At 44.1% G+C, this 24709-nt stretch overlaps 1 protein-coding gene across 4 annotated transcripts in view; it reads right to left on the bottom strand.

The window, feature by feature from the left end:
* The window catches only part of Dab1 (DAB adaptor protein 1), a 1044113-nt gene that overhangs the window by 236848 nt on the left and 782556 nt on the right, over positions 1 to 24709 (bottom strand). For all 4 annotated transcript variants that reach the window (XM_050136299.1, XM_050136297.1, XM_050136296.1 and 1 more), the window contains one exon: positions 18165 to 18366. In XM_050136299.1, coding sequence (XP_049992256.1) covers positions 18165 to 18231 — 67 coding nt within the window. In that variant the 5' untranslated portion in view covers positions 18232 to 18366. The remainder of the gene's footprint in view (positions 1 to 18164; positions 18367 to 24709) is intronic.

The raw sequence follows: 24709 nt of genomic DNA on the forward strand, positions 1-24709 counted from the left end.
TCTGCTCACACTTTGAAGGGGGGAAAAACAAGTGTTTTTTTGGCACGATGATTGCTTCCTACTGCTACCAGGAAGGACTTTCACTTACTGCCTAGGGAACTATTATTCCATCTGGATGGCACTCTGCTCTGTAAATGTCTGCTGGGTAGCCACTCTGTGGCAGCGTTGGGCTGTACAGGCAGGGTCAGGTCTGGAGGGAGGCAGATATAGGACTGGGCGCAGCAGACAGAGAGCTAAGGCATATAGACTGTACACTGCTCCGCTAACCATGCTCCAATTTAGCACTCCGGTGTCACTCACTGATCCCCAGACCACTGTGCCACCCCAGCCAGCCTTTAAATGGCCTTCCTTCAGAGTGACAGGATGCTTAGAACAAAATTTCCCTCACGATCCTCCCCCTCTTCCCTTTCTCACCTCTCAAACCACGCCTTCCCAGAATCTAGGGAGCCAGGACACCTTGCACTCCTTGGCTACTCTAGGAAGGCTTCTTAGCAGAAGCGGTTTCAATCCTGAAATCTCTTGGTTAGCTGTGTTTATATAGCTTTTGTGCTACTACTTTGGTACAAAAGCATATAAAATACTTCACCTTCCCCAGATCACCCATGGGGTGGTCAAAAGTAGCTACTGCACACTTTATAATCCTAACTCTTAAGTGAACCAAAGGCGGTCACTGGTAGAGACAGAATAAAATGTACAGATATTGTCGCTCCTGAATCTAGAATTGGAATCTTCAGCTTAGTCTCGGGTGGCAGCTGCAGTGGAGTCAACACTGCAGCTGTCTGTGAGCACAGGGACAAAGGCAAGCCTGAATGCAGGCAGGAGAGGCCAAATCAGAGTCTCGGAGGACACGAGACCCAGTAGCTCTGTGGAGGATGCTGGAGAGAGGAAGACGCCTTACTTTCCCCAGCAGGGCTCCAGGCCCACCAAGAGCAGGTGGAGACTTGCAGATGGCGTCTCTTGTGCATGAGCTCTACACCAAGCACATATGTGGCTCCGGAGGAAGAAGAGTCTGCAGCAGCCTGAGCAGCACGCTGTCCTGGAGAGCCAAGCTTGAATATTCAGGAGGCAGAGGAGGTACACATGGTATCGCCACAAGTCCCACCCTAGCAAGAGCCAGTGATGGTGCGTGCACAATGGCTTGCACACTCGACCCTTACAGACGTCATGGTTCCATATCAGTGACTCTACGTGGGCTTCATCTTTGTTCATGCCATGTGTAGACACACACGTAGATGATACCCTTGGTTCTCGGTCATCTTTGAGAGGAGGATCTTATAACCTTCGTGTCACACCTTAGCAAGCAGAGACAGAGAGGGTCTGGTGTTGTGATCGATCACCTGGTGAGCCTGAAGACAGTAGCACCATCACTGGGTTGCATTCTGAAGGCAACTTGGCTCGCTGTTGGCAGTGATTGAATATACTTAACAAGGTCTTATACACCGTTTACAAAGCAGAAGATGCTCATATCATGTGACTCCCATGGATGCTGGTAGGACGGGAGTTTTGGTTTTGCCTCTGATAGGAGCAGAGGTGCAAGAATAACACCGGGGTTTCCTGCTTAGACAATCAGTAGTAACTTCTTTCTGTATCTCTCTTTTATTCTTCAGCTCTTGTAGACCATAAAAGGTTAAAATGCTCTTGGAATTACTACATTAACTTCCCAAAGTGCAGGTAAACCAATTTCCAGTAGTACCATATGTGACACCTATTTGCCCACTTTTGCCTCTGAGGCAAGGGTGACTTGCGGAAACCAATCTATATAGTTAACCTATCTGTGGTGGGAGGAAAATGGAGACGTTGGGGCTGTCTATAGGGGTATATTATTTGTGTTTTAATAAATAAAGATGGCCTGAACATCAGAGAGAAAAGCAGCCATACTACTTAGCCATATAGGTCAGGGAGTAGTGGCTTTAATCTCACCTTTAATCTCAGTACTTGGTAGACAGGGGCAGACAGATCTCTGTTAGTTCAAGATCACCCTGGGCAACACAAGATTGAATCTGTCTAAAAGAGAAACAGAGTTCACACAAAGGTAATCCCATCACTTGGGAACACACGCCTTTAATCCCAGCACTAGGGAGGCGGAGACAGGAGTGATATGACTGAGTGGAGAGAGGAATATAAGGGGGAAGAGACAGGAAATCAGTGGAGTGTGTAGTATGGGGTGTGGAGTGTGCAGTCTTCAGGATTCATGGAGACAGGATCTTGCCCATTTTCACTCCAAGGTGGAGGTAAAAGCCAGAGGCTGGCTGCTTTGCTTTTCTGATCTTTAGGCTGAACCCCAATATCAGTCTCTGTGTTTTTATTATTCCTGCTATAGGTTTCTCATAGCAATCCCTAGTATTTGGATATAGCATGAGTCCTTTTGTTACATATAGCATGAATCTTTTTGTTTCAATGTGGCCCAAAAATATGCATCATTTAGTTCTCCTACCACACAGAAAGAACTAGCTAAAGGTCACAACATTTTCCCTGAGACATCGACTTTCACATCTGCTCCAGTACCACTGCATTTTCCAAAGACCGCTCCTGGCTACTGATAGAGCAATGGAGGATGGTCAGGCCCTTTCCTGGGAGGCAAGTACTACTCTAGTGAGTGATTTTGGCTCAAAGACACACCAACCATCTTGCTGACATTTCCTCCGGACTACACTGCTGGCTCTCAGATGCATCACCCAATCTCTCTCCCACGTCCTTTCCTTTCTTCCTTTGCTCTCCTTCACCCAGAGCAAACCTGCACTGTGAGCCAGTGACTCCCTCTCTAGTTATTGCCATCAGCCTGAGCAAGGCTGCTTAGCTCCTCATGCTTACGTCCTATGTCTAAGTGGAATCTCTCCAGTCCTTAGCTGCCTCTTCTGCCTTTGACACTGGGGGCTGCTGAGTAGGAACTGGACAGAAAGGAGACGACTCTGGTTCCTGCTGTAGGTGGAGAAGTCTGATTCAACAGAGGCACAAATGCAGTGGGATCGCACTTTAAATACAGGTCTTCAAGATGCAAACTTTATCCCATTAATTTTCATTTCTAAAGTTCCTGGTGCCACGGGCATTTTCTGAAATAGACCCACCTCTGCAACCCGCTGCAGGGGGATTTCAGAGCTGATTTCACCCATCGCAATGGATAATCCTTCAGCTCTGAAATGGAAGATCATAATAATGCTTTGCCAATCTACTCTGATCCCAGAGAAAATGGAGCGATAAATGGAGATGATTTCAAGGTTTAAAGCTGCCTCTCCTAACCCAATCTGCTAAAAATTAAAACCCAGCAAGGCAGAGTGAGAAGACTTTTCAACTTGTCATTTTTATGAAACAGAGAAGCCACGCAGACTCCAAATCCTCTCCCTGCAAAGGAAGCAGGCTGCTGTGGTCAAGAGGCAAAAGCAACAGCTCCATCCTGTTTGACCTTCAGCTCTCAGTAATTCACCGTTACCTCCCATGAATTTCAACCCCTTTCATAAAGCAAACACAATGACGATGGTACCTGAGTTAAGGGGCGAAGCCCAGAGAATAGAGGTCGGTGCACAATAAACATTCAATAAATATCAAACATGATATGAGTGCCACATTGTAGTTTTACGAAGAGTAACCAAGACACTGGAAGCTGGTACTTTCCGAGCACTCACTGGATATGTATTTCTCGGGAATCAAACACTTTCAAATAAAGTGACAAATCCAAGTTTCTTTAGGGCACGATCAATGGGAAGGAGGAAGTAGAAAGAAGGAACTCACAATTAAGTAAGGTCTTGGCTTGGGTGTTTGTCCATGGGTTCTCCCAACTGAGATCAGTGTTTTGTTTCATTTAAAGCACTTCTCATCTTTATGGTGCGATATGCATGCAGAGAGAGAGAGAGAGGGAGGGAGTGGGAAGAGGGGGGAAGGAGGGAGAATATGAAACTATACACCCATAGGCACCGATGGATACCAAGGACAGAAAATTTCCAGTAGACCTGGTCTATAAATTGTCATTTAAATTTGCAATTTAAAAACACTGTCTGACTTTCTGATTTAGCTGACTGTATATGAGGCCAATAATGGAATCCTAATAAGCAATGTTTAAATGACATCTCCAGTCTCCCAGACAGAGAGGGTGAGAGGAGAATTCTAAGAAGAGAAAATAAATCTACTAAGAATAGGAAAGAAGACCAGAACTAAATAGTTGCACTAATCACTTGATGACAGATAGCAGGAAAATGTACTTTTGGGTGTTTAAAATTCGAATCCCTGAGAGGCGAAGGAGAGGTTATCAGCTCAAACCCCCTAAAGACATTGTAAGGAAACAAAAGTAAGCTCAATTTTTACATTTCATCACATTAAAATAGATGAACCAAAAAATCAAGGCACCAAGACAGCACATTAAAGTTGATAAGCTGGGGTTAGAAGATTTGAACTGCATGAAGCACTCAATCTCACAGGCATCCGCTGGTGAATCTTAATGCCAGCGCCACACTAGCATGGTAAGTCCAGCTACGGGGCACCCAGCCCCAACACCGCTTTCTTCTTCCTGCTGGAAAGCCAGTTATAGCCTCCCAGCCACAACACCCAGTCGCCACCGAATCAGCTCAAAAATACAAAGAGACGGGAACTGCCAACTAATATAAACAGTTCCACGTACCACACACCTGGAGAGGACTGTTTGGTAAATCTCAAAGTGGACACAAAGGATGGACATTTTGTGAGAAAACATTAGAGGAAATTATACCACTTACCACGTTTAAAGATAATAATCACGTTTTTTAATTTGTAGGGGGATAGCTTATGTGAGGAGGTTTGTTGAAAAATAATACATAACAGGATTTGATCACACCTGTTTGCATGAACCTGTGCACGTATGCACGTACAGGAAAAAGCTTCAGAAGAAAACACAGTTGAGTGTTAACTGTGCTCCATGAAGGAAAGGCTGTGGCTACAGGCACTACCCCCAGGACACTTGGGGCAGCCATTACAATTGATCTGCATTGGCAAATCGTACAAAATCTATTTGTGATCTATGGCTTGGAGAACAGGAGGGGAAACCGCAGCAATCATTATTTCAGAACATCAAAGAAAAACTAATGGCATATAAATGACCGATTCGAGGAAAATATAAGCCAAAGGCCAAAGAATTGCCTATATAATGAAGGCTAGTCTACTGCTCAGCAAACACATAATGAATGCATACTGTATCACAGGCCCCGTGCATAATACTACATGTATAAAATATACTGACTTCAAGGCACTGTAATGCTGAAGGAGGGAGAACCATTACGTTTCAAAGAGATGTCTGTCTTGTTTTTCCCTGGAGAAAGGGTGGGCTTTGCTGTTCACAGGTAGTCACATAAAGGCTGTAAAGAGGAGTGAGTGGACAATGTCTGTGGAATGACAAGCATTTCACAAAGCCTTCACTGAACTGCCTAACAGCAGTCTGAACCCTAAGGACTCTACCTAAATCTCCTAACCCCTGGGGAGCCTTTGGATTATTGGTTCCTTCGGCTATGTGATTTCAGCTTACTGCACCTAAGTACAACTACCTCATACTTTTCTGTCTTCCACAGCACATCTGTAAGATCCATGAGTCCAAGACCTGTTCACAGTCTTCTGCGGCCATCATTCTGGCTGGTTAAAAAAACAACAAGAACAACAAAAAATGGAAGAAAACTATAGGCGAGAAAGAGAACAGAGGAGTTAAAGACCTCGTGCAGCCCTGGCCTTTCACAGAGTTAGTGTTCTACAGTTCTTGAATCAACTAATCTTCCTGGATCATTTACAGGTATCCAACCTGAGGTCTGCAAGGACACACGTGTTCTAGGACAACTACGAACACAGAGGATGGTGATTTGTGGATGGTGATTTTATGTCCCCATTTCACAAAGCTGGCCAGCTGCTCTCTGTGTAAATGGCTGAGTTAGGGCTCCTTCCATCTACACACACTCTTCAGCTTCATGGTCTGTGATTCTCAACCCCAGGAGAAGACACTATGATCAACCAAGTATGGGATGGACACTTTGTAATGCATTTGATGCATTCAAATGCCATTTGAACTGCCCAGGTTCAAACCACAGCTTCACGCTTCTAGCTGAAGGCCGGGGCTGCGGAACCTCTATCACTCTTATGGATCCAACATAAACATGCAAACTGTGGAGATAAAATTCAACACTTGAAACGACTTTGTACATTTGTCTTCTTTTTCGGTCGTACCAGCCTACATCAGGTAGCTTCTCTTACCTAAGCATAGCACTGACCCTACTAGAAGTCGTCAGATACCAATGGGAAGAGCAGAACAAGTCTCACAGGTCCTCATGAAGCAAGGACTAAAAGAGACCTTAGTGAGTTGCCTGCTCTGGATGCAGCTGCTATCATGCATCAAGCTGCCTTTCCAGAGTCCAACCCGATTTCAACATTGTTATTCATCACCACCTCAGTACAATGCCCAATGTCTTTAACACACGCTCCGTCCTGCTGTTAATAAGGGATAGAGGGATGATCATCTTCCCAATGATAGGGGTCCTGATCCTTTTTAGGATCACATAATAAGAACATTTTTCATTGTTGGAGATAATTCCCCTTCCCATGCACATTTGTCAAAGGCAGTTTCCAACAGTACCGTACATCATCCTGAAATACATGATAAGATTCAGGTCTGCTATTCATCATCTGCTGGGCTCCGTCCAATGTGAGCTCCTGCATGGCTTTTCCTGCCTCTGATTTAACAATTAGTATGCACGCTCTCCCTAGAGCAGTGTGACCAACAGAGGGAGGGAAAAGACTCAAATGATGGTACCCCCAAAATGGAGAGAGGAAATCTACGGCAACAAATAGGTTCTTTATAAAGGTAAACAGAATCTGAAGTTACCACTTGGCAGTAGGGGATAGGCCTGAGCTTTCGCTGGGGCTTTATTCAGTAATCACTACGGGGAGCAGAATGACTTCTAAGTGGTATAGCGTAAAAAAGTACTGTGCGCCGAATCCTTGAGACACAACTTTAAGATGACTGCTTTCCAGAAGCATGCTGGGTCACCTTGAACACATCCTCAGCTTAGCAAAACACGCTTCCTTGTCTGGAAAATAATGCTATGAAACACAACTCCCTTTTGGAGCGTTTTAAAAGTGAGATTTCCTTTTAGATTTTCATATATATATATATATATATCCATTGCCTAAATGGATACATGTGTCTCACGTGCATACCTGGTACCTGTGGAGACCAGAAGGTGGCACTGGACCCCTGGAACTGGAGTTACAATTGTGAGCCACCATCTATGTGCTGGGAATGGAACCTGGTCTGCCTGACAGAACAGAAAATAGGCTTAACCACTAAGCGGTCTCTCCCGCTCTCCTTGTAAAGATAAACATTTAAATTATTTTATTCTCTGCCAGGCCTATAATGGTCACATTGTTATTGCCATCCTACCATTTATTTGTTCCTCCTACCATTAAGGAGGTATGATCTCTCAGAAGACAAAGGTCCTGTGTTAATACACAATCTGGCAGGACACAAAGGTGTGTATGTGTGATCTTCAATAAAGAGGGAATCCCGAGGGTCATCAGGCAAGGAAGGCTTACTATCATTGGTGAAGAAACACACTGAAGAGCTTTACGGCAATACAAAACGAGGTCTGTCTCAGAAGACTGGGTAGGCAAAGGCAAGCAGAAAGGGGCCCAGAGAACTCCCTCTTGGTTGAGAGGAAAGATGATGCAAGCTTACGCGTGTTCGTGGAGAGCCAGAGAGCTGGATCTGTCCGAATGGGAGTGATGCTCTCAGAGCCCATGCAACAGCGCTGTCTTGATGCGGGAGGCACAGCTGCAGGGGGGTGCAAGGACTGGGCTCTGACTTCCCGAGCTGACTATGTCTTATCTCCCTAACTCCATTGCTATCCCTGAGACTGTTTAAGGCAACAATAAGAAATAAACTCAGCTACCCTGAAGGGGTATCCTCAGCAAAATATCCATCTATGGTTTTAGAGCCCCGCCCGATGTCTAAAACCGTTGACATGTATTAGCTACACTCATCACTAACATCTTCATTATCACTTCTGGAGTAGGGATGGATATCCACTGGGAGATTAGCTTGGCTGATAACGTTCATAAATTTGGAGAACTTGCATAATTTTCTGGTCTCCAGTTTTGGGAGTGCTTGTCTGAAATTAAATTCTAGAAATAATGTTTCCTCTTAACATCATCTAGTACATTTCAACTTATATGCAGTCAAAATCCTTCAAGTTTGAATACTCTTTACCTTTTCATTTCTGCAAAATAAAGAGGAAGTGACTTTCCTCGTACTATGAAAATGTTGCCACTGTCAATCAAGAGAAGCCCGGCATGTGGCAGCCATCCTGGGGCCAGAGATAAGGTGCTTCTTATGACCTCCTAACTGCACCGTACGGCACAGCCATTACTTTTTGCTCATGTCTAGGCTGAGGCTGCCTTGGTATAAGGTACCAGTGAAAACCGTAGGAAAGTGCCTTCCGTGCACTTGGTTTTGGTAAGGACTTGGGTTTTGGTTAGAGGATGAATCATTCTACAGAGAATAGTTCAGCACCATGTTACCACGAGGACAGACTTCGAGGTTTATTAGACAGAGGCCTAGTTACAAATTGCATGAGCTCAGGTAAGAGGCTCGCCTCTCTAACGTTCAGCTGCCTCTCATAAGATGGGGCTAAGTGTGAACAGAGAAAGCACAGCCACAGGACCAACAGGCATTAGCTCCCTTGCACTGGCATCCTTGCCCCACCACTGCATGCTGCTCTCCTGACAGGCTATCTGGGATTGCAGCAGGTGTCCTCTGACCATGCTACAAGACATGTTGCAAGAAGAGACTGCTGAAATCCCAGCACACCTGGGCACATCTGTTCAGCAAAAATAAAGCAAAACCCCATGTGCTCCGGGCCATTTGTTGGTTGTGTGCAAAGACCCCGACTCTCTAGCTCGGAGAAGGCTCATACACTTAATCTGACTCAGCTAATGTGAAGGGCTTTGTTCTTCCAAACATCAAAATTCAGGCCCAGCCACTGCCAGCGGCGGCACACTGAGCTTAATGAAGCAGCAGGATGAACTAATACGGCAAATCGTATAGCTCTTACAACCAATATGGCCCACATCATGCTAAATTACGGCACCAGACATGATTGGACACACATCCAGACAGGAGAAGCAGCTCGTAGAATGGCAAGAATTTTGAACGCCATATACCAAGAACACCAGGGGGCAAAGTTCTTATGAGAGATGTTTGTATTCCTTTTGTTTTATTTTTTCCTCTTTATGCAAATCTTTCCCCTGCATACCTTATGAACACTTACTCACTAAGCATTTACCGAGCCTACACTGCGTGCCAAGTGCTGTGTGAGGAACCCACGGCTAATAGTAGAGACTGAGAAAGCGTCAAAAGAAGACTGGAGAATGGTGGCCAACGTGATGACCTGAGCGTGTCAGGGTGCTGTGGGACCCTACCCAAACCTGGGTAGCACACGAGCCCTATGGTTCTGAAGTCATTCCTCCACTCCCTTATAGACGCCATAAATGCTGTTGTATCCCTATTCCCTGAAACTGCAGTCCTCAGCAATGGAGATCAGTGAGTAACTACACAGTCCCTGCTCCTGCAGAACTCCGAGCCCCATGAGTGAGAAGACAGGGAAAAATAGAGCTTACAATAGCATATTATGATTATTACTAAAGGTTACTTTGAGAGTCCCAGGATGGTATGGGAGAAGAGTAATGGATCAGAGAGTATTTCCAAGGGAAAATACATCCAACCTTAAACGAGATGCATGGAGTCAGCTTTGAAAAGAATAAAAAATAATTTGTTCTTCAGGACAAGAAAAGGCACGTGCACATACCACAACGCAAAAGCAGCCCAGAGGAGTGGGCAAACTGAAATTCATTTGCTCCAGACACTGTATGGACTATAGCTACGAATAGTGGAAGGAGATGGGTCTGGAAAGGTGAGGAAGGGCGAGGACACAGGGCATCTTAGAGGTTAAGATACGCTGAGGCATCAGGAGCCTCTCGCTGCAGGTTTTAAGCAGATTGCGACCTGATCAAATCTCCTGATCAAATCAACACAAGGTTGGAGATGTCTAATACAGGAAATCTCGGGACTACTTAGGAGACTACAGAACATTCCAGATGGGAGATAAAAGCTAGCTAGGAGTACCTTTCAGGATGGGACAGTCAGGAGATAAAGAATTAATGGCTTGGAAAGACATGCAACTTGTCACACAGACTGATAATAGTGATTAATTAACTGGGGAGGCTAAGAGGCTCCAAAGGTTACGGATAATGGCGCAGTGCAATGGTTACTGCATGCTAGAGTGTGACCGTGAGTCACAAGCAACCAGGATGAATGAGAGAGATGATCCGAGCAGAGTACAATCTCCACAAAAGTCACCGAGGCACAGCCGAGGGCTTGGAGATCAGTGTAGCTCGGCTATGGAGCGGGAAAGGAAAGGAGCTGGGACATGGTGCTGCCCTAACATGGGCTATGCTGCTGGTGGGACAAACGGGGGTCTGATCCTTAGGAAACAGTAACTTTTTATAAGAGAAGCAGTTAGAATGAGGCCTACCTAAAACGAAGGCACCTCATCAGTCTCTGTGGATGAATTTGTCTTCAGGGAATGACTGCATTGAGTACAGCATCCTGTAACAAATTCAGGACCACTGAGCACAGACAAGACAGAGATTTGTTTGCCACTTCATAGCATGTGCTATGTCTGCCAGGCTTACTGTAAAGACTGCTTGGCCTGAAATCATTACTGCTTTCTACAAATCCTATATCCACGAGCTTTACTGACCAGCCTCAGAGAGATTCATGCCATCTTGCAAGAAAATCCTTGATTTGAGCTATTCAAAGCTTGCAAATCTCAAAGTCAGTAGAGAACAATTAGTTCACTATGATAAAACCAAAACAAAAAAGCCCTGCCAAGACAGAAGAGCTCCACAGATTGCCCTGAGTCCAGGGCCCATGTCCCTGCCCCCATGGGGTAAAGTCCCTGCGACATTTCACAGCCCTCAGCTACTGGCATTGAGCCACAGGAAAACCCTACACAATGTGCACATTGTCACGACTGCAACAATCCACATGACCTGAAATGAGTCTCCTCCTGATTTACACGACACTCTTATCTACTCAATGGGGGTGACCTAAGAATTGCGCTCATTCGGGAGAGTTTGTCTGAAATGGCTATCATGCAAGAAGAGCACCAACTCCTCCTAGAGGTCCTCACTCCTGCAAGGGCAGGAGAAACACAGAGTGGCAGACAGGCAGCATTAGAGGCTAAAGCTAAAACTGCTTACTGTTTGGAATCTGTTGAGCTGGAGGTGCTTCAGTCAAGGAGACATTCCTAGGCCTTAACTAGTGTGTTAGTTTCTTTCTATTGCTATGGTAAAAAACAAACAAACAAACAAACCCTGATAAAAGCAACTTAAGTAAGCAAGAGTTTGTGTTAGGTCACAGATGAAGGTATACTCCATCACAGCGGGAATTAAAGGCAATATTGAAGCAGCCCATAACATTGCATCTACAGTCAGCAGAGAGCAATGAATGTAAGCACGCTAGGGCTCAACTCACAGTCTCTCCTCTTATATGGTCCACAATCCCCTACCTAGGGAATGGAGCCACCCACAGTGGGTGGGTTCCCACCTCAACTAATGAGGCTCATTTCCTGGATAATTCTGGAGTCTGTCAACTTGACAATGAACAATAGCTATCACACCTTATTTGGCCCACGGGGTGACTGCAGGCAGTGCCTTCTCTTGAGCTCTCATCTGTGTGAGCCACCTTTTGCTGGCTCTACCCATTAACACCTCATAGCTCTTTGTGAGCCTCAATCTCTAGGGAATTTAATCACATATAGATATACATAGACATATAAGGTGTTGTTGTACTTCTACTTATTTTACATTGAGATAGTGTCTTGCTCTACAGCTCTGGTAGGCATGGAAGAGTCCATGTGGACCAGGATGGCCTCAGACATTTAGCAATCCTCTTGTGCTCAATCTATGGTCTAGTGCTGGGATTCAACTTGGAATAAAAGTCATTTTTAAAAAATTTTATGGACAGTAATGAATTGAAAGTCAACAACAACAGGAAAGTAAAAAAAATATCTCTTCAGGGAAAGACAAACCTTACAGAAATCAGAATGCCTCCCTCAACTAGAATCCTTTGCTATAGCATGGAATGATGAGAGTCAGCATCTCTTCCTGGGATAGTACTCGTCCCAGGGCATCAAGTGGAGCCTGTGCTCATGGCTGCAGCTGGGTAGACATCTGTGAATAACAGGATGACATAATGTCTTTAGATGTTTCAAACTTGGGCATGGAGCTACAATTTCTACATCCTTTTTTTAGCTGAAGAAACTGAAGGCTTCTGTATCAGAGAGTAGTGAGGGTGAGCACAGATCTAGTGTGTCAGTGGGCCACAGGCTACATCCCTCCCCAAGCACAGCAGCAGTAGATATAAGTGACAAGAGATAAGATTCTTCGAAGATTCTTTTGATGATATTCCCTTCTGCGTCCTATAGTTCCAATAGGCTAAATGAATATGATGTCATTATAGAAACCACTAGGTGCCCAGCCAATACTAACATCATATTTCCTAAGAGTATCTCAATAATAAGGACTCTATGACCTTACCAAAACAACCCCTCAACATAAACTGGCTGGGATTCTAATCCATTTTGAGGAACCTGGTATGGAGACCTCTGCCACCTGGATCCTTTGGGGGCCTGAAGCCTAAAATCCTACTTGAAACAAGTTGGCTCTTCATCTTTGATGTTGTTAACTGCTAGTCCTGGGATATACACCTCTAAGACAAACAAAAGAACAGTATGCTAAACTTGCAGATGCTTCTTTAAAAGGGACAACACTACATTGCCACTTCAGAAAGACAAAGAGGGAAAAGTTACAATGGTTAGGCCACAACCACGGCAACTCTGAAATGTCTGCCTCTCCTATCTATCAGTGTACACATGAGCCTTTTAAAGATAAGCAAAGTCAGGTTTGAAGAAGCTGATGGTCCTTTCTGGTAACCCAGCAGTTAAGGAGAGGAGTTAGAAAGAATACAAGTTCTTTCCACAACCCACGTCTGTGCTTCTTCCTACACACTCAGTGGTGGAATCCAGATGCCGACCCCAGAAACATCTGTCAGCTAGTCACAGAACCCCTCATTCCACAATAGCCATCCACTGGGCACCCCGATATTGTCGATGCAAGTAGCAGAATCTGAGTCCATTGACTCTCCTTTGGATGATAGGTAAGGAACCTGAATGTTGTGGAATATTTAACTATGTGAAGATGTGTTCCATTTGTTTCTGCTGCAGAGCAATACTTTAGCTATGCAAAGGTATGTTGTATTTGTTTATGCTGCATTTGTTTAATGATGTAAGGATGTGTGTTTAATTATGTAAAGATGTGTTGCATCTGTTTCACCTTACCTGCCTAAGGCACCTGAATGGCCTAATGAAAAGCTGAATGACCAATAGCTAGGCAGGAGAGGGACAGGTGGGGATGGCAGGCAGAGAGAATAAGAGGAGAAATCTAGGCTTGAGAGATGAATGAGAGAAGAAGGAAGGGAAAAGAATGAGGGAGATACTGGGGGGGGGATGGTCAAGAGCCCCAAGGCAAAAGATAGATAAAGAGAAACAGGTTAATTTATGTCCATAAATTAAAAGGGCTACCCAGAAAAGAGTGTAAGCTAGGTCAAGCATTCATAACTAACAAGAAGTCCATGACCTGGGAATGTGCTGGTAACGCAACAGAAAAAGCCTGCTCTTCCTACAAACACAAATGTCCTTCTCCTGCCCCTCCATGATACTCCACTCCTGGGTAGGGGGCTATTTGACAAGTTGTAGGTGTTGTGACATAATCTCCCCCCCCCCTTGGGTTTTTTGAGACATGATTTCTCTGTGTAACAGTCTTGGCTCTCCTGGAATTCACTTTGTAGACCAGGCTGGCCTTGAACTCACAGAGATCTGCCTCTACCTCCCAGGTTCTTTTAAAGGTGTCAAGGTCTCATAATAATGAAATAAAAAGAACATCTTTACTTCTCACTATTTCTACATCTCATATGAATGCTGAATACTCTCGCTATGTCTCATTCACTGTGTATCTAGAAACTCATTCGTTGAAGAAATGTGCCCTGTGTTTGTGTTTGAAACTGCCTGGGTTGCTTTTATAGTCTAAGTTAAACAAATAGGCCAATAGGTTTCTAATAAACTCATCTGGACCTTGTAGCTTTCATGATGCAAGGTATTCATTTCCAGGAAATAAAATATCTTTCCTAGGACCCATCTATATCTTGCCTTGTATCAAAAACAAAACAAAACAAACAAACAAAAAACCCTCTTATTTTGTAAATCATATAATAATTTTGGAAAGTAATGGCAGGTAACAAATCAAGGTATGAAATTATACAGATCGCGTCATCTCAATCAGGTATTATCAAAGTGCTTCAGTACAAAATGAAATCCTTTAGAACGCTAATCGTATTAAATTTTGGGTTCATGTGATGCATGATACCTTTTTCTCATCTCATTTTTATAACAAGTGCATATAACTATTAAAATTAAGTAACTAAAAATATTTTTTAAAAAACATTTTAAAGTAGACTATATATTATTCATTTCCTTTCTGCCAGCATCCATATATGAGGATATAACTGAGTAATATAAGCTACAAAGTAGTCCCAAAAATGAGTTATATTAAGAAAAATAAATTCTTAAGAAATCATACCCCACAGGGTAGAGAAAAAACTACATTGTGGCCAAGTAAAATTGGCTCAGGAATTGAAGATTAGAAAATCTACTGGCGATTTTTACAGCAATAAAAGGAAATCACACACAATCACTGAGGCAAGTACAGAAACATGTTAACATTCAACTTCCTTTAAAAATACATAAAATTACTAATAATGAATCTTTAGTAAAAGTTAAACGTTATACTTAAATATAATTTTTCCTTAATCCAGAACAAAGATAGGGTAGTTAGTATTATTAAATATTATACTGACAGACTCAGCCAATGCAATATGACAGGAAAAATAAGTACTTGAGAACTTTAATTTTATATTATGTTGACGCTATAAAAATCCAAAATCAATTAAAGAATACAACATTAGTGTGCTCAAGATTCAAGATTAATATATAAACTATCACATATAAGTTTTTATTTTGACTAAGGTAACAGCATCTATTAACAGAACACTTATTCTATTATCAAATCCTTAAAAGTAATGAAGGAATATTGTTACTACACATTATTTTCTATTTTTAATTCATTTATATGCCCTTATGGTACTTTTATCTATTACCGATTTATCTGGAATAAAGATTGCTTATCACTACTGCACAAATAAAAATAATTATAAAATCATTCTCTGGGACAAAGCAGTAACCCATCTGTTAAAAGCTCCCTTGATATCAGATGTGATAAGAAGACAAACCTGTGGTGATGATAATTACGATGATACAGAAAAAGAAGAGGGGAGGAAGAAGATGAAGTATGTTATTAACCAAATAAATAGTCATGTGCCATCAAAATCCATAGGATGAAGCTCAAAACCCCAGTGTGAAGGTATTGTGGATGGATGGGTACTAACTGAAATGAGAGTGGGAATAATAGTAGGAGGAGGAGGAGGAGGGGAAGGGGAGAAGGCAGGGGGTGAAGGGGTAGGGAGGGAGAGCAGGAGATAAAGGAGAAAGACAGGGAAGGGAAGGAGAGGGAAGGGGAGGGAAGGGGAGGGAAGGGAAGGGAAGGGAAGGGAAGGGAAGGGAAGGGAAGGGAAGGGAAGGGAAGGGAAGGGAAGGGAAGGGAAGGGAAAAGGGAAGGGAAAAGGGAAGGGAAAAGGGAAGGGAAAAGGGAAGGGAAAAGGGAAGGGAAAAGGGAAGGGAAAAGGGAAGGGAAGGGGCAGCAAATGATGCTCTCTATTCTGTGAGAACGTGGCCATCTACAACCAGGAAGAAAGCCTTCATGAGGACAGGGATTGTTGGGATCTCATTCTTAGATATATATTCTGGCACATACAGCAGTAAGAAACACATTTGTGCTTGAAGCCATCCAATCTGCGGTGTTTATAAGGGCAGCTCGGTCTGATTAACTCAAGATAAATGGTGAAGAAATAAAAGATAAAATTGAGGGATGGAAGGAAAGATAACAAGATGATAAGCAAAGGGGAACAATAATAAAGAGAAAACTGCCAGCTTCTGTTGAACACTTATTACATGCTGAGGGTATGGATTTAACATGCCTTCCTTTTATAACCTGTACAGTCAGCCACTGAGCACACACTGTCACACTTGATATTTTAGGAGAGGAAAATGAGCCTGGGGGCAGGGGCCATGGACTGTCTAAGGTCAGGTAGGGAGGGGGTGGCACAGTCAGAACTTAGGCCTTCCTGCCCAGACTCTAAGGTCTCAGTAATGGACAACACTTCTCCAGCAAAGTTATGTTAATGATGTAGATTCTTAGGAGATGAAGATGAGGAGGCTGTAGCAAGGTCAACTTCAGATTCCCATCAAGGTCCAAATCCCTAAATTAGTGCCCTGGAAAACCTAAAAATCCTCCCTTCAGAATGCTCCTGAGTTTTGTACATTCAAATTAAGAGAAAAAAATTATCTAAGATAAAATTTTAAGGCATTAAACCCCCAAAAGCACAAGATTAGTGGAACAGTTACTTTCGAAGCAGAAACAAGATTTGCGAGTTTCTATTGCAAAAGCATTTGAATTCTAGGACACACTCCCCAACCTCCTCCCCCAAAAAAGCAGTCTCTCAAGACAGGTTCCCTTGCCCATTTGCTTTTTTGTCTATTATTCTTAGACTGGGAGGCATGAAAAGCAAGGTTTACATGAAGTTTTGGGCCATAAAATAAGACTGTCTCCAAAATATTTGTGTTTCAAATAAACATCAAATGCAAAATTTATAGTTTATCCTGGAGCACTGACAGCCCAGAGCTGCATGTGGATTCCGTTCATGCCCTATGTTTCAAAGGTACCAGACAAACGCCATCGCAAAACATGATTAGGCAGGCACAGTGATGTCTCCAACAAATCACGGCCGGCACAGTGGAGCCAAGGGCATCCTGATTTGCAAACTTGCACAGACTTCAGGTCCTGAAAGAGCTCTTTTCATCTCCTTGCATACAGCTGACAAGACAGGGGAGAGGAACTGAAACCATGGGGCTTGCACATATACAGACACATGCACAGTACACGCATACACACAGACAAAACATACTACACAAACATGCATACACATACACACATGCTTACATAGACCACACCTACATACCACACCTACACCCACAGACACCACACACACACACACACAGCATAAACACACTTCCAACCACCAAAGGGCACACACTTCCTTAACTAAACGCCGCATATCCATAAAGCCATGGGAACAATTCTCCCACAAAACATGTACGGCGGTAGACTTATCTTTGAAAGGACTCTGGAGACGTCAATTTTCATCACCAGTTACCTGTGTACCTTCTCTCAGGTACTTTCCATGTGCTGAGAGTCTCTTCGTGAACATGAGTTGTTACTCAAGATGACTCACAAAAAGATAAGGCATTTTAGGCAAAGTGAGAAGGCACCAAAGCACAACCGAAGCAAAGCAAACAAGCCGCCAGCTCCAATGGGGAATGAGGAAGGCCTTTCCCAGGAGGTCGCAGGAAACCTAGCCTGGACAATGGGTACACATGCATGGAAGAAAGGCAATGAGCAAGAACAGGCTTTCTGCTGATGGCTCCGCAGTTCTCAGTGTGGGCTCCAGACAAGTGTCCCTGGGAACTGGTTCGCAGTGTAGTCTGTGGGTGCTGGGCACTTCCTAGGAACTGACTCCACAGTCCTCCAGAAGCAGCCCCTCTGGAGCCAGTGTGGTCAGAGTTTGAGAACCACAGCAATGTGCAAAAGAGACCCACATCAGGCAGAAAGTCTGTAGTGGGAACAGAGCTGGCCACTGGGGACAAAGGGATTGGTTGCTTTTGAAGGAGAAATAGCTAGACGTCACACCCAGGCCCGGCGTATTAGAAAAACACTTTGGGATTTTACCTGGAGAATGACAGCCATCAAACTATGAGCACCAAGTCACCACAAAAGTGACAGCTGCTGCACAGTTATGTTTCTGTATCATTCTAGCGATAACTTTATCACGACACAGAAAAGCGGCCTCGCAGGGGGTGCGACGTCAGCCTTACCTTTCTTCCTGGAGTCTTTCTTGGCGCTGGTTTTCACAGCTGCTTGAAGTTCTGTCTCAGTTGACATCCTACTTAATCCTTAGTCCTCTTCACACAGACCCCGGGCCTTGGCCAGGCTCATCGAGGATCCTCTCCAAGAGAAAGGCTCCTCCCTTCAGAAAGGACACCCCGCGCTGTGCATGTCATTCACTCTTTCGGAGTGCTGCAAATCAAAGTAAGAGTATTCAGAATCATGAGCCTTCTGGGGCTGTAGGAAAGTTGGGGAAATGAACCAGCAAGCACGCAACAGCAAGAACGTCTCCATCTTTGGGGACAAATTTGTTCATCTGAGTTCACGAAGCCACGGATGGGGTTTATACCACAAATGAGACTAAAAAAAAGTTCTTGGCAAAACAGTTTAGCCAGCTAAGAAATTGAAATTTTCAAAAGCAGCAAACGCCAGCTCTTTTGCCCATGTTCCTGACGGCCAAGTGCTAGATGCCACCCGGAAAATATCACAGACATATTTCCTGACCAGCCCCGTGGAGGCATTTTCAACAATGGGCCACCCATCCATCAGCCAAGCTTGATCAGAGCCTGGGCAGCTAAGGCAGATCATAGGGGAGTGACCTGCAGCCTGTCCCTCACTGGCAGGCATCAGGGGGACGGAGAGTTGACGTGCAATTGGGCTCCAAGGGTAAGGTGACAAAAGGGGCTGCAAAACTTTGCAGCAAGCCAATTTTTATGTCAGCTTTTCCCCCAGCTATAAGAGCAGACAAGCATTTAATGTGGGGAAGGAAAGGAAAAGACATGGCGGTGGGAGACACACACTTTTTGTTCATTCTGTCTCTCCGAAGCCTGTATCGCACAGTCCTGAGTACCAGGAAGAAGAGATGCTGTTAGCAGGAGAGTAAGATGGTTAGGGCAACACGGACACTTCAATTACAGTTAGCATTTACTATGCACTTATAGATACACTCAATACTCTGGCCCCAACACCGCAAGTGCAGTTGCCTTGGATGTCATTTCAATCGAATAAACGTACTGCCGTTGTCAATAGTCTTTTTGCCCAGCCCCAATCTGATAGTTGGAGCTGAGAATCCACTGAGAATAAACATTTCACTAGTTATCCACTTTCGATAATATTAAGAAAAGAAGCTACGAGAACCGGCTCTTGAAATAGTGCAGCCAATTTTTAGCTCGTTCCGTAAAACTGGAACTGTTTAATCTAAGAGGGCTGACCTCAAAATCCAGTTGCAGCTCAAAAAGACTAATGACCTAACCCTGCTAATCGTGACAATTAAAGATGGCTTAACTATAAGGCCTAATATGAACGCCATATAAAATTACATTAAAGCTTAATAGTGAGGCAATGTCCACCTTTATCCGAAGATACCTGGTCATATTATTTTTTTAGAATAACCTAATTAGTTTTTCAAAGGACACTATCTCTGTATGTAAGCACTTGAATGAGAGGATCTAAGGTGACAAGTAAGAAAAAGAGATAATTGCCTTTGTAGAACAGACTTTCTGAAACCACACATTAAAAAAAAATGAGAATGTCTCCATCACCTTTGTGACATTATCTGCATGACAACTCCTTATTTCCAAAGACACAGCCCACCGGGGACAGCAGAATCACAATTATTGGCCACCTATTGACATACTCTCAATACCCATCATTTTATTGCAATAAAATAATTACTAGACTCTCGTATAGAGCAGGTGTAAACAAACACCGTGCAACTCTGGTGGCCAGGAAGAAATCATCAAAGCCTTCCACTTGTCCACAAAGAAGTGAGACCTGGCAGAAGAATCAGTCCTGTGGAGGACAACAATCCATGCACCAGACCAGAACCAAAGTGGATATAACTGCCAGACATGCTGGCCACAAAGGAGCCATGTTCACTTTGCTTGGCAAGTAAGTAAAGCCACACATGAGACTAGCCCCATTCTGCAGGATCCTGAAGAACCATGCTTTTGTTGAAAGGACATGCACAGTGAAAAGGACCCCCCTTTGCCCCAACTGTAATCCACTGAATGAATGTTGGAAGCCTGGCCTTCCATGGGGGTCCTCTTCCCACCCCTCCCTTTTGCTTCTGCCTGCCATCAGTTCCGTTGCTGGGTCTGCCTTGACATTCATCCAACCCCCTTGAGGCTCACTTCAAAAAGACCGTCCGGTTGGGAAAAGTTCTGAGTTTTCTATTAAAATGGAATTTCCCTCTTTCACCATTATTGGCCAAGACCAGGGTTTCAACAGCTGTCCAGCTGTGTGACACTGAGGAAAGTCACTGAGGTTTTCCCTGCCTCAGTTTCTTTACACAGATAATGGACAGTTGTCAAATCAGTGAAGTTACTGTGGAACTAAGGGAGTTCCCACCTGTCATGAGACTGAAAGACTGAAAAATGTCCAAGGAAGGACATCCTCTTAGCCAGCACTTCATGAGTATGAGGTCATAGTTTTTTGTGTGGTTTGATCAAGACCTTGTGTCTGGTAGGAGAACACATGTCCAGGGGAAACCGGAAACCGGGCCAGCTTAAGTCTGTTTCCTGAGAATGAACCAAGTATAGAGAAGAGGCAGGATAGCAGATCTCCCCATGCTGCTGGCCCTGTATCCAGCAGGTACCTAATTCCTAAGTGTAAAACTGCACCGGTTCTGCTCTGTGCTCTACTCACAAACAAACACAGACAGAGACAGACAGACAGACAGGGCCACCCGGACATCCTTGAGACAAGAATGCCAAGAATGCCCCCTTTATTGTGCTCAGGGGCAGCTTCTATAGGGCTCTGGCCATGTCCCAGCTCTCGGGATCTTTCAGCTGCAGACTCATCAGAACCCACTCCCCTGCCATCGGGGTCTCGTGCTCAGAGCAGCTGCAGGCTGCTCAGAGCAGAGGAAAACAAGTTGTTTACAAGAGATTCAGGGTCTGGTGATCCGCAGTCCCGAACACCTCAGTACGGGAAGAACCTTACAGACATGGGTTTATACAGTTTCAAACATTTTCAAAGCTACTGTATGAAAATGGATAGAACTCAGATGATTTTCTCTCCTTCCACTTCAAAGGCCAACTTCCAGCACCTCCCCGTTTCCCCTGGGCATCTAGAGTCACTGGTTAGGGCAAAATGTGATACATTTGAGTGCTATCAGCGGTACAAGAGAATCTCTGAAGTATCAACAATGATGGGAAACACCAGAGCCATTCTGAATGGAAACCCAAATAGGGAAACTGTGGTGGAGACGGCACACAGCAAGGGTCTGCCATCCCCTTTAATTTTCCAAAAGCCAGAGGTTGAGTGAATTCTGTGAAGTAACTCCAAATTATTTAGGAAATTCATTTCTTTGTAATTAAGGAGATTAAAGTCCTTCGGGGCCAGAAACCATGTGACGACTCAAATCATTTTCCCCGGTAAAAGCTGCGAAACCCTATCAGTTAAATTCAGGCTCGTCTGGAATTTTGAAATGCTTCAATAATGTTTCTTTGCTCCGCACAATCTGCAGTAATTTAATATTTCTGAAGTGTGTCAGGTTTTTTATAATGAGCTCTTCAAGTCTAAATGCGAATTATGTAACATTCCACTACAGACTTTCTGTCTCGTGAACGGCTTCCGAAATGGAAAATCCCATGTTGGGTACGCGACGAGGTGGGGGACAAACACACCCGACCTCAAGGCAGAAGAAACAGCTATGCCTCTGCTCGACAAACAAAGCAGGGATGCTTTGGTAACTCTTAACAGCACAAACTGCAAACACAAGCTAAAACGCATACTATAATGCACATTTATGTGCTCTTTCCCCACGATAGAGTCATGGGATAAAATGGCTATGATGTTTTCAGACATTGCTTATTTAATCACTTTGCCAATGTAAAAAGTGAGATATTTCTCTTTAGCCAACGAGAAAACTGAGCCACGGCCAGGAGAGGAGCTTGTCCACGGTCACCTGCTGACTAAGTGACTTAGTTCAGAACGGTGGTTCTCAATCTGCCTACTGCTGTTCAACCCCAAAGGGGTCGCGACCCACAGGTTGAGAACTGCTTGTATAGACCAATGCACAAGCCACGCTTCACCTCTATTCACTTCTCATTACTTAACCATGGAAGAAGGAGTAAGGAATATGTGGTCTTTCTGGCCCTTGGAAAATTACTCAGAGGTTAAAATGAACAATGCGAAAGTGGCACAAGCTACAACATCAAGGAACCTTGGGAACAATGGCCAAGTGGAGGGATCAGACAAAGGAGGCTGCACAGTGTATGGTTTCATTTCTGGGAACTGGTCAATATAGGTAAATCTACCTAAGCAGGTCACTGATTATTACGGATGAATCTGGTAGGAAAAGACACAACTCAATGGAAACAAATCCATTTGGGGGGGGGGTGATGAAAATATTTTGGAACTCAATAGAAATGATGGTTGTAACTTTCAAACATCATCTGTGATGTGTGTAATAAAAACATGTTAAAATGGTTACGTTTATGCTATATTAATTGCACCTCAAATGAAAAAAATCACAGTAATACTGCCTTTCCCAGCTTGATACATCTTATATGACATGCCAATAAGGGTACATATTTCCTTCAAAAAATAAGACAATGAGTCAAATTTGAAGGCATTCTCCAGGATCAGGAACTTCGTATATGCAGCATTGTAAACTGCACCCAACCATCGTGGTGTTGTGGTTGGCGTCGCAGGACGTCATCCTCGGTGTTGTCCACATTGTAAGCACGTGAAACAGGCCATTTCAGCACTGAACAAATGACTGCAAGGTGCAGGCAAGCAGCCCTGGGCTCCCCATCAGTCCGTTAAGAACTGCACCACAGAACATGAGGGGTTTGGAAGAAAAAGAGAATGGCCCCGTAACAAGGCCAGTTCACTCTGGGAAGCAAGCCACCTTTGGGTGTTGTTGGCAAGAAAGACCTAAGTCTGATGTCTTTTTTAAAAAGGGACAGGGAAATTAGCCAGAAGATGGCAAATATTTCTACACGAGAGAGAGGGCTGGGTGCTGCAGTGGCCAGGTGGGGGCAGGTTGGGGTGATAAGGCGAAGGGTAACTGTTCTCAGACAATAGTTCCTCGTGGAATTTGCACACCGTTCTAGGCAACTGAAAAAATAACAAGGATTGGAATTGGGGAAAAAAAAAGAAATGAAGCACGTTATTTCTATTTTATACTCCACGAGAAGCAAAAGCCCAGCCATGGAAGGATTGTGCAAGAAAGACAGATCAAGTCACTTAGGAGTCTGCGCTCGCACAGCATGCACTTCCTCTTGGGCAGGAAGGGAGTTCAAAGTTTAAAAAGTAAATGTCAAACACGTTTATCAGGTTCTTCTGCTTTCTGCAATACGACAGGCCAAGGAATTTTGAAACTATTCTGACACATTACAAGACCAAGCAAGGAAGGAGTGCACCTGGGTCTTGGGGTGCCCAAGTTCTCAGGAAGAAAGGACTTTAGAGTCTATACAAAGAGTAAAGCAGGAAAAAACACTAGGGGTCAGATTAGAAACTGGAAGTTTCAGGGGATGAGATCTAAATATAAATAATGTGTGTTGGTACTTAAAGGTGTATGCGTATCTGTGTTTTCATCCACTAAACAGCAAAGAATCCCCGGAGCAGTGAGTCACCTCCTACTTGGTGGGTGGCCTCCAGCTCCATTCTTTACACATGAAGCCAGGGCTGGAGAGGAGGGGAAGAAGACCAGCCTCAAATGCCATGTTTTCCAGAAAGTCAGAATTGCACAGGGTGAAACTAAAGGGGGAAAAAAAAGGTCTTAGAACAATGTCACCTCAGATGGAACACTTCAAGCAGAAAGATGATAACAACTGATACATCGCTGAATACAACAGAAATCCATGAATCCATACCTGCAGGAGCCAGAGAAAGCCCCAAGTGAGTAAAGTCCTGCCAAATGTGTGCTGTTGACCAGAGCACAGCCATGTGAAGGACCCTGAGGTTCAGAGGGATACAAAATCGTCCTCTAGGAACAAGTGTTGATAGTACGTGATGAAAATGTCCTCCATAACTTCCGGGTCCTCTGGATATTCCCAGCCTGCATATTCCTCAACAGATACTGTGTCTACTGATCCAGCTCTGTACCGTAAACCCCACCTCCTTGTGACTTCAGTCACGCCACCTTCCGTTCAGCCGGACACAAATCACCTGCCTCTCTGTTCAACTGTGGAAGTGAATTGGCTGAGTTTTCAGGATGCTGAGCTTTCTCCATCCCAGCACCCACTCCAACCCGTCCCAGCTTTCTTTGTGTTTCTGTGTGTTTGCCATTTCTTTATTCTCTTGCCATTTCCAGGTCCAAATCCCTGGAGCCATGCTGGACATGCTCAACCCTGCTGACAGAAGAACACAGGGGACAAGGGAAAGGCTGCCTTGCAGAGAACGGATGCTGACACTGAGCGACAGTGACAATGGGACCCTGCAACCATACATCAACATTTTGCAACCATAAGAGTAGAGGCTAGTTAGATACTGTAGAGCCTAGTTAGATACTGTAGAGACTAGTTAGATATTGTAGAGACTAGTTAGATACTGTAGAGACTAGTTAGATACTGTAGAGACTAGT

The sequence above is a fragment of the Alexandromys fortis genome, unplaced genomic scaffold, assembly GCF_014885135.2.
Source record: "Alexandromys fortis isolate MF-2015 unplaced genomic scaffold, M_Fortis_MF-2015_v1.1 scaffold_13, whole genome shotgun sequence".
In the NCBI taxonomy this organism is placed as follows: Eukaryota; Metazoa; Chordata; class Mammalia; order Rodentia; family Cricetidae; genus Alexandromys; species Alexandromys fortis.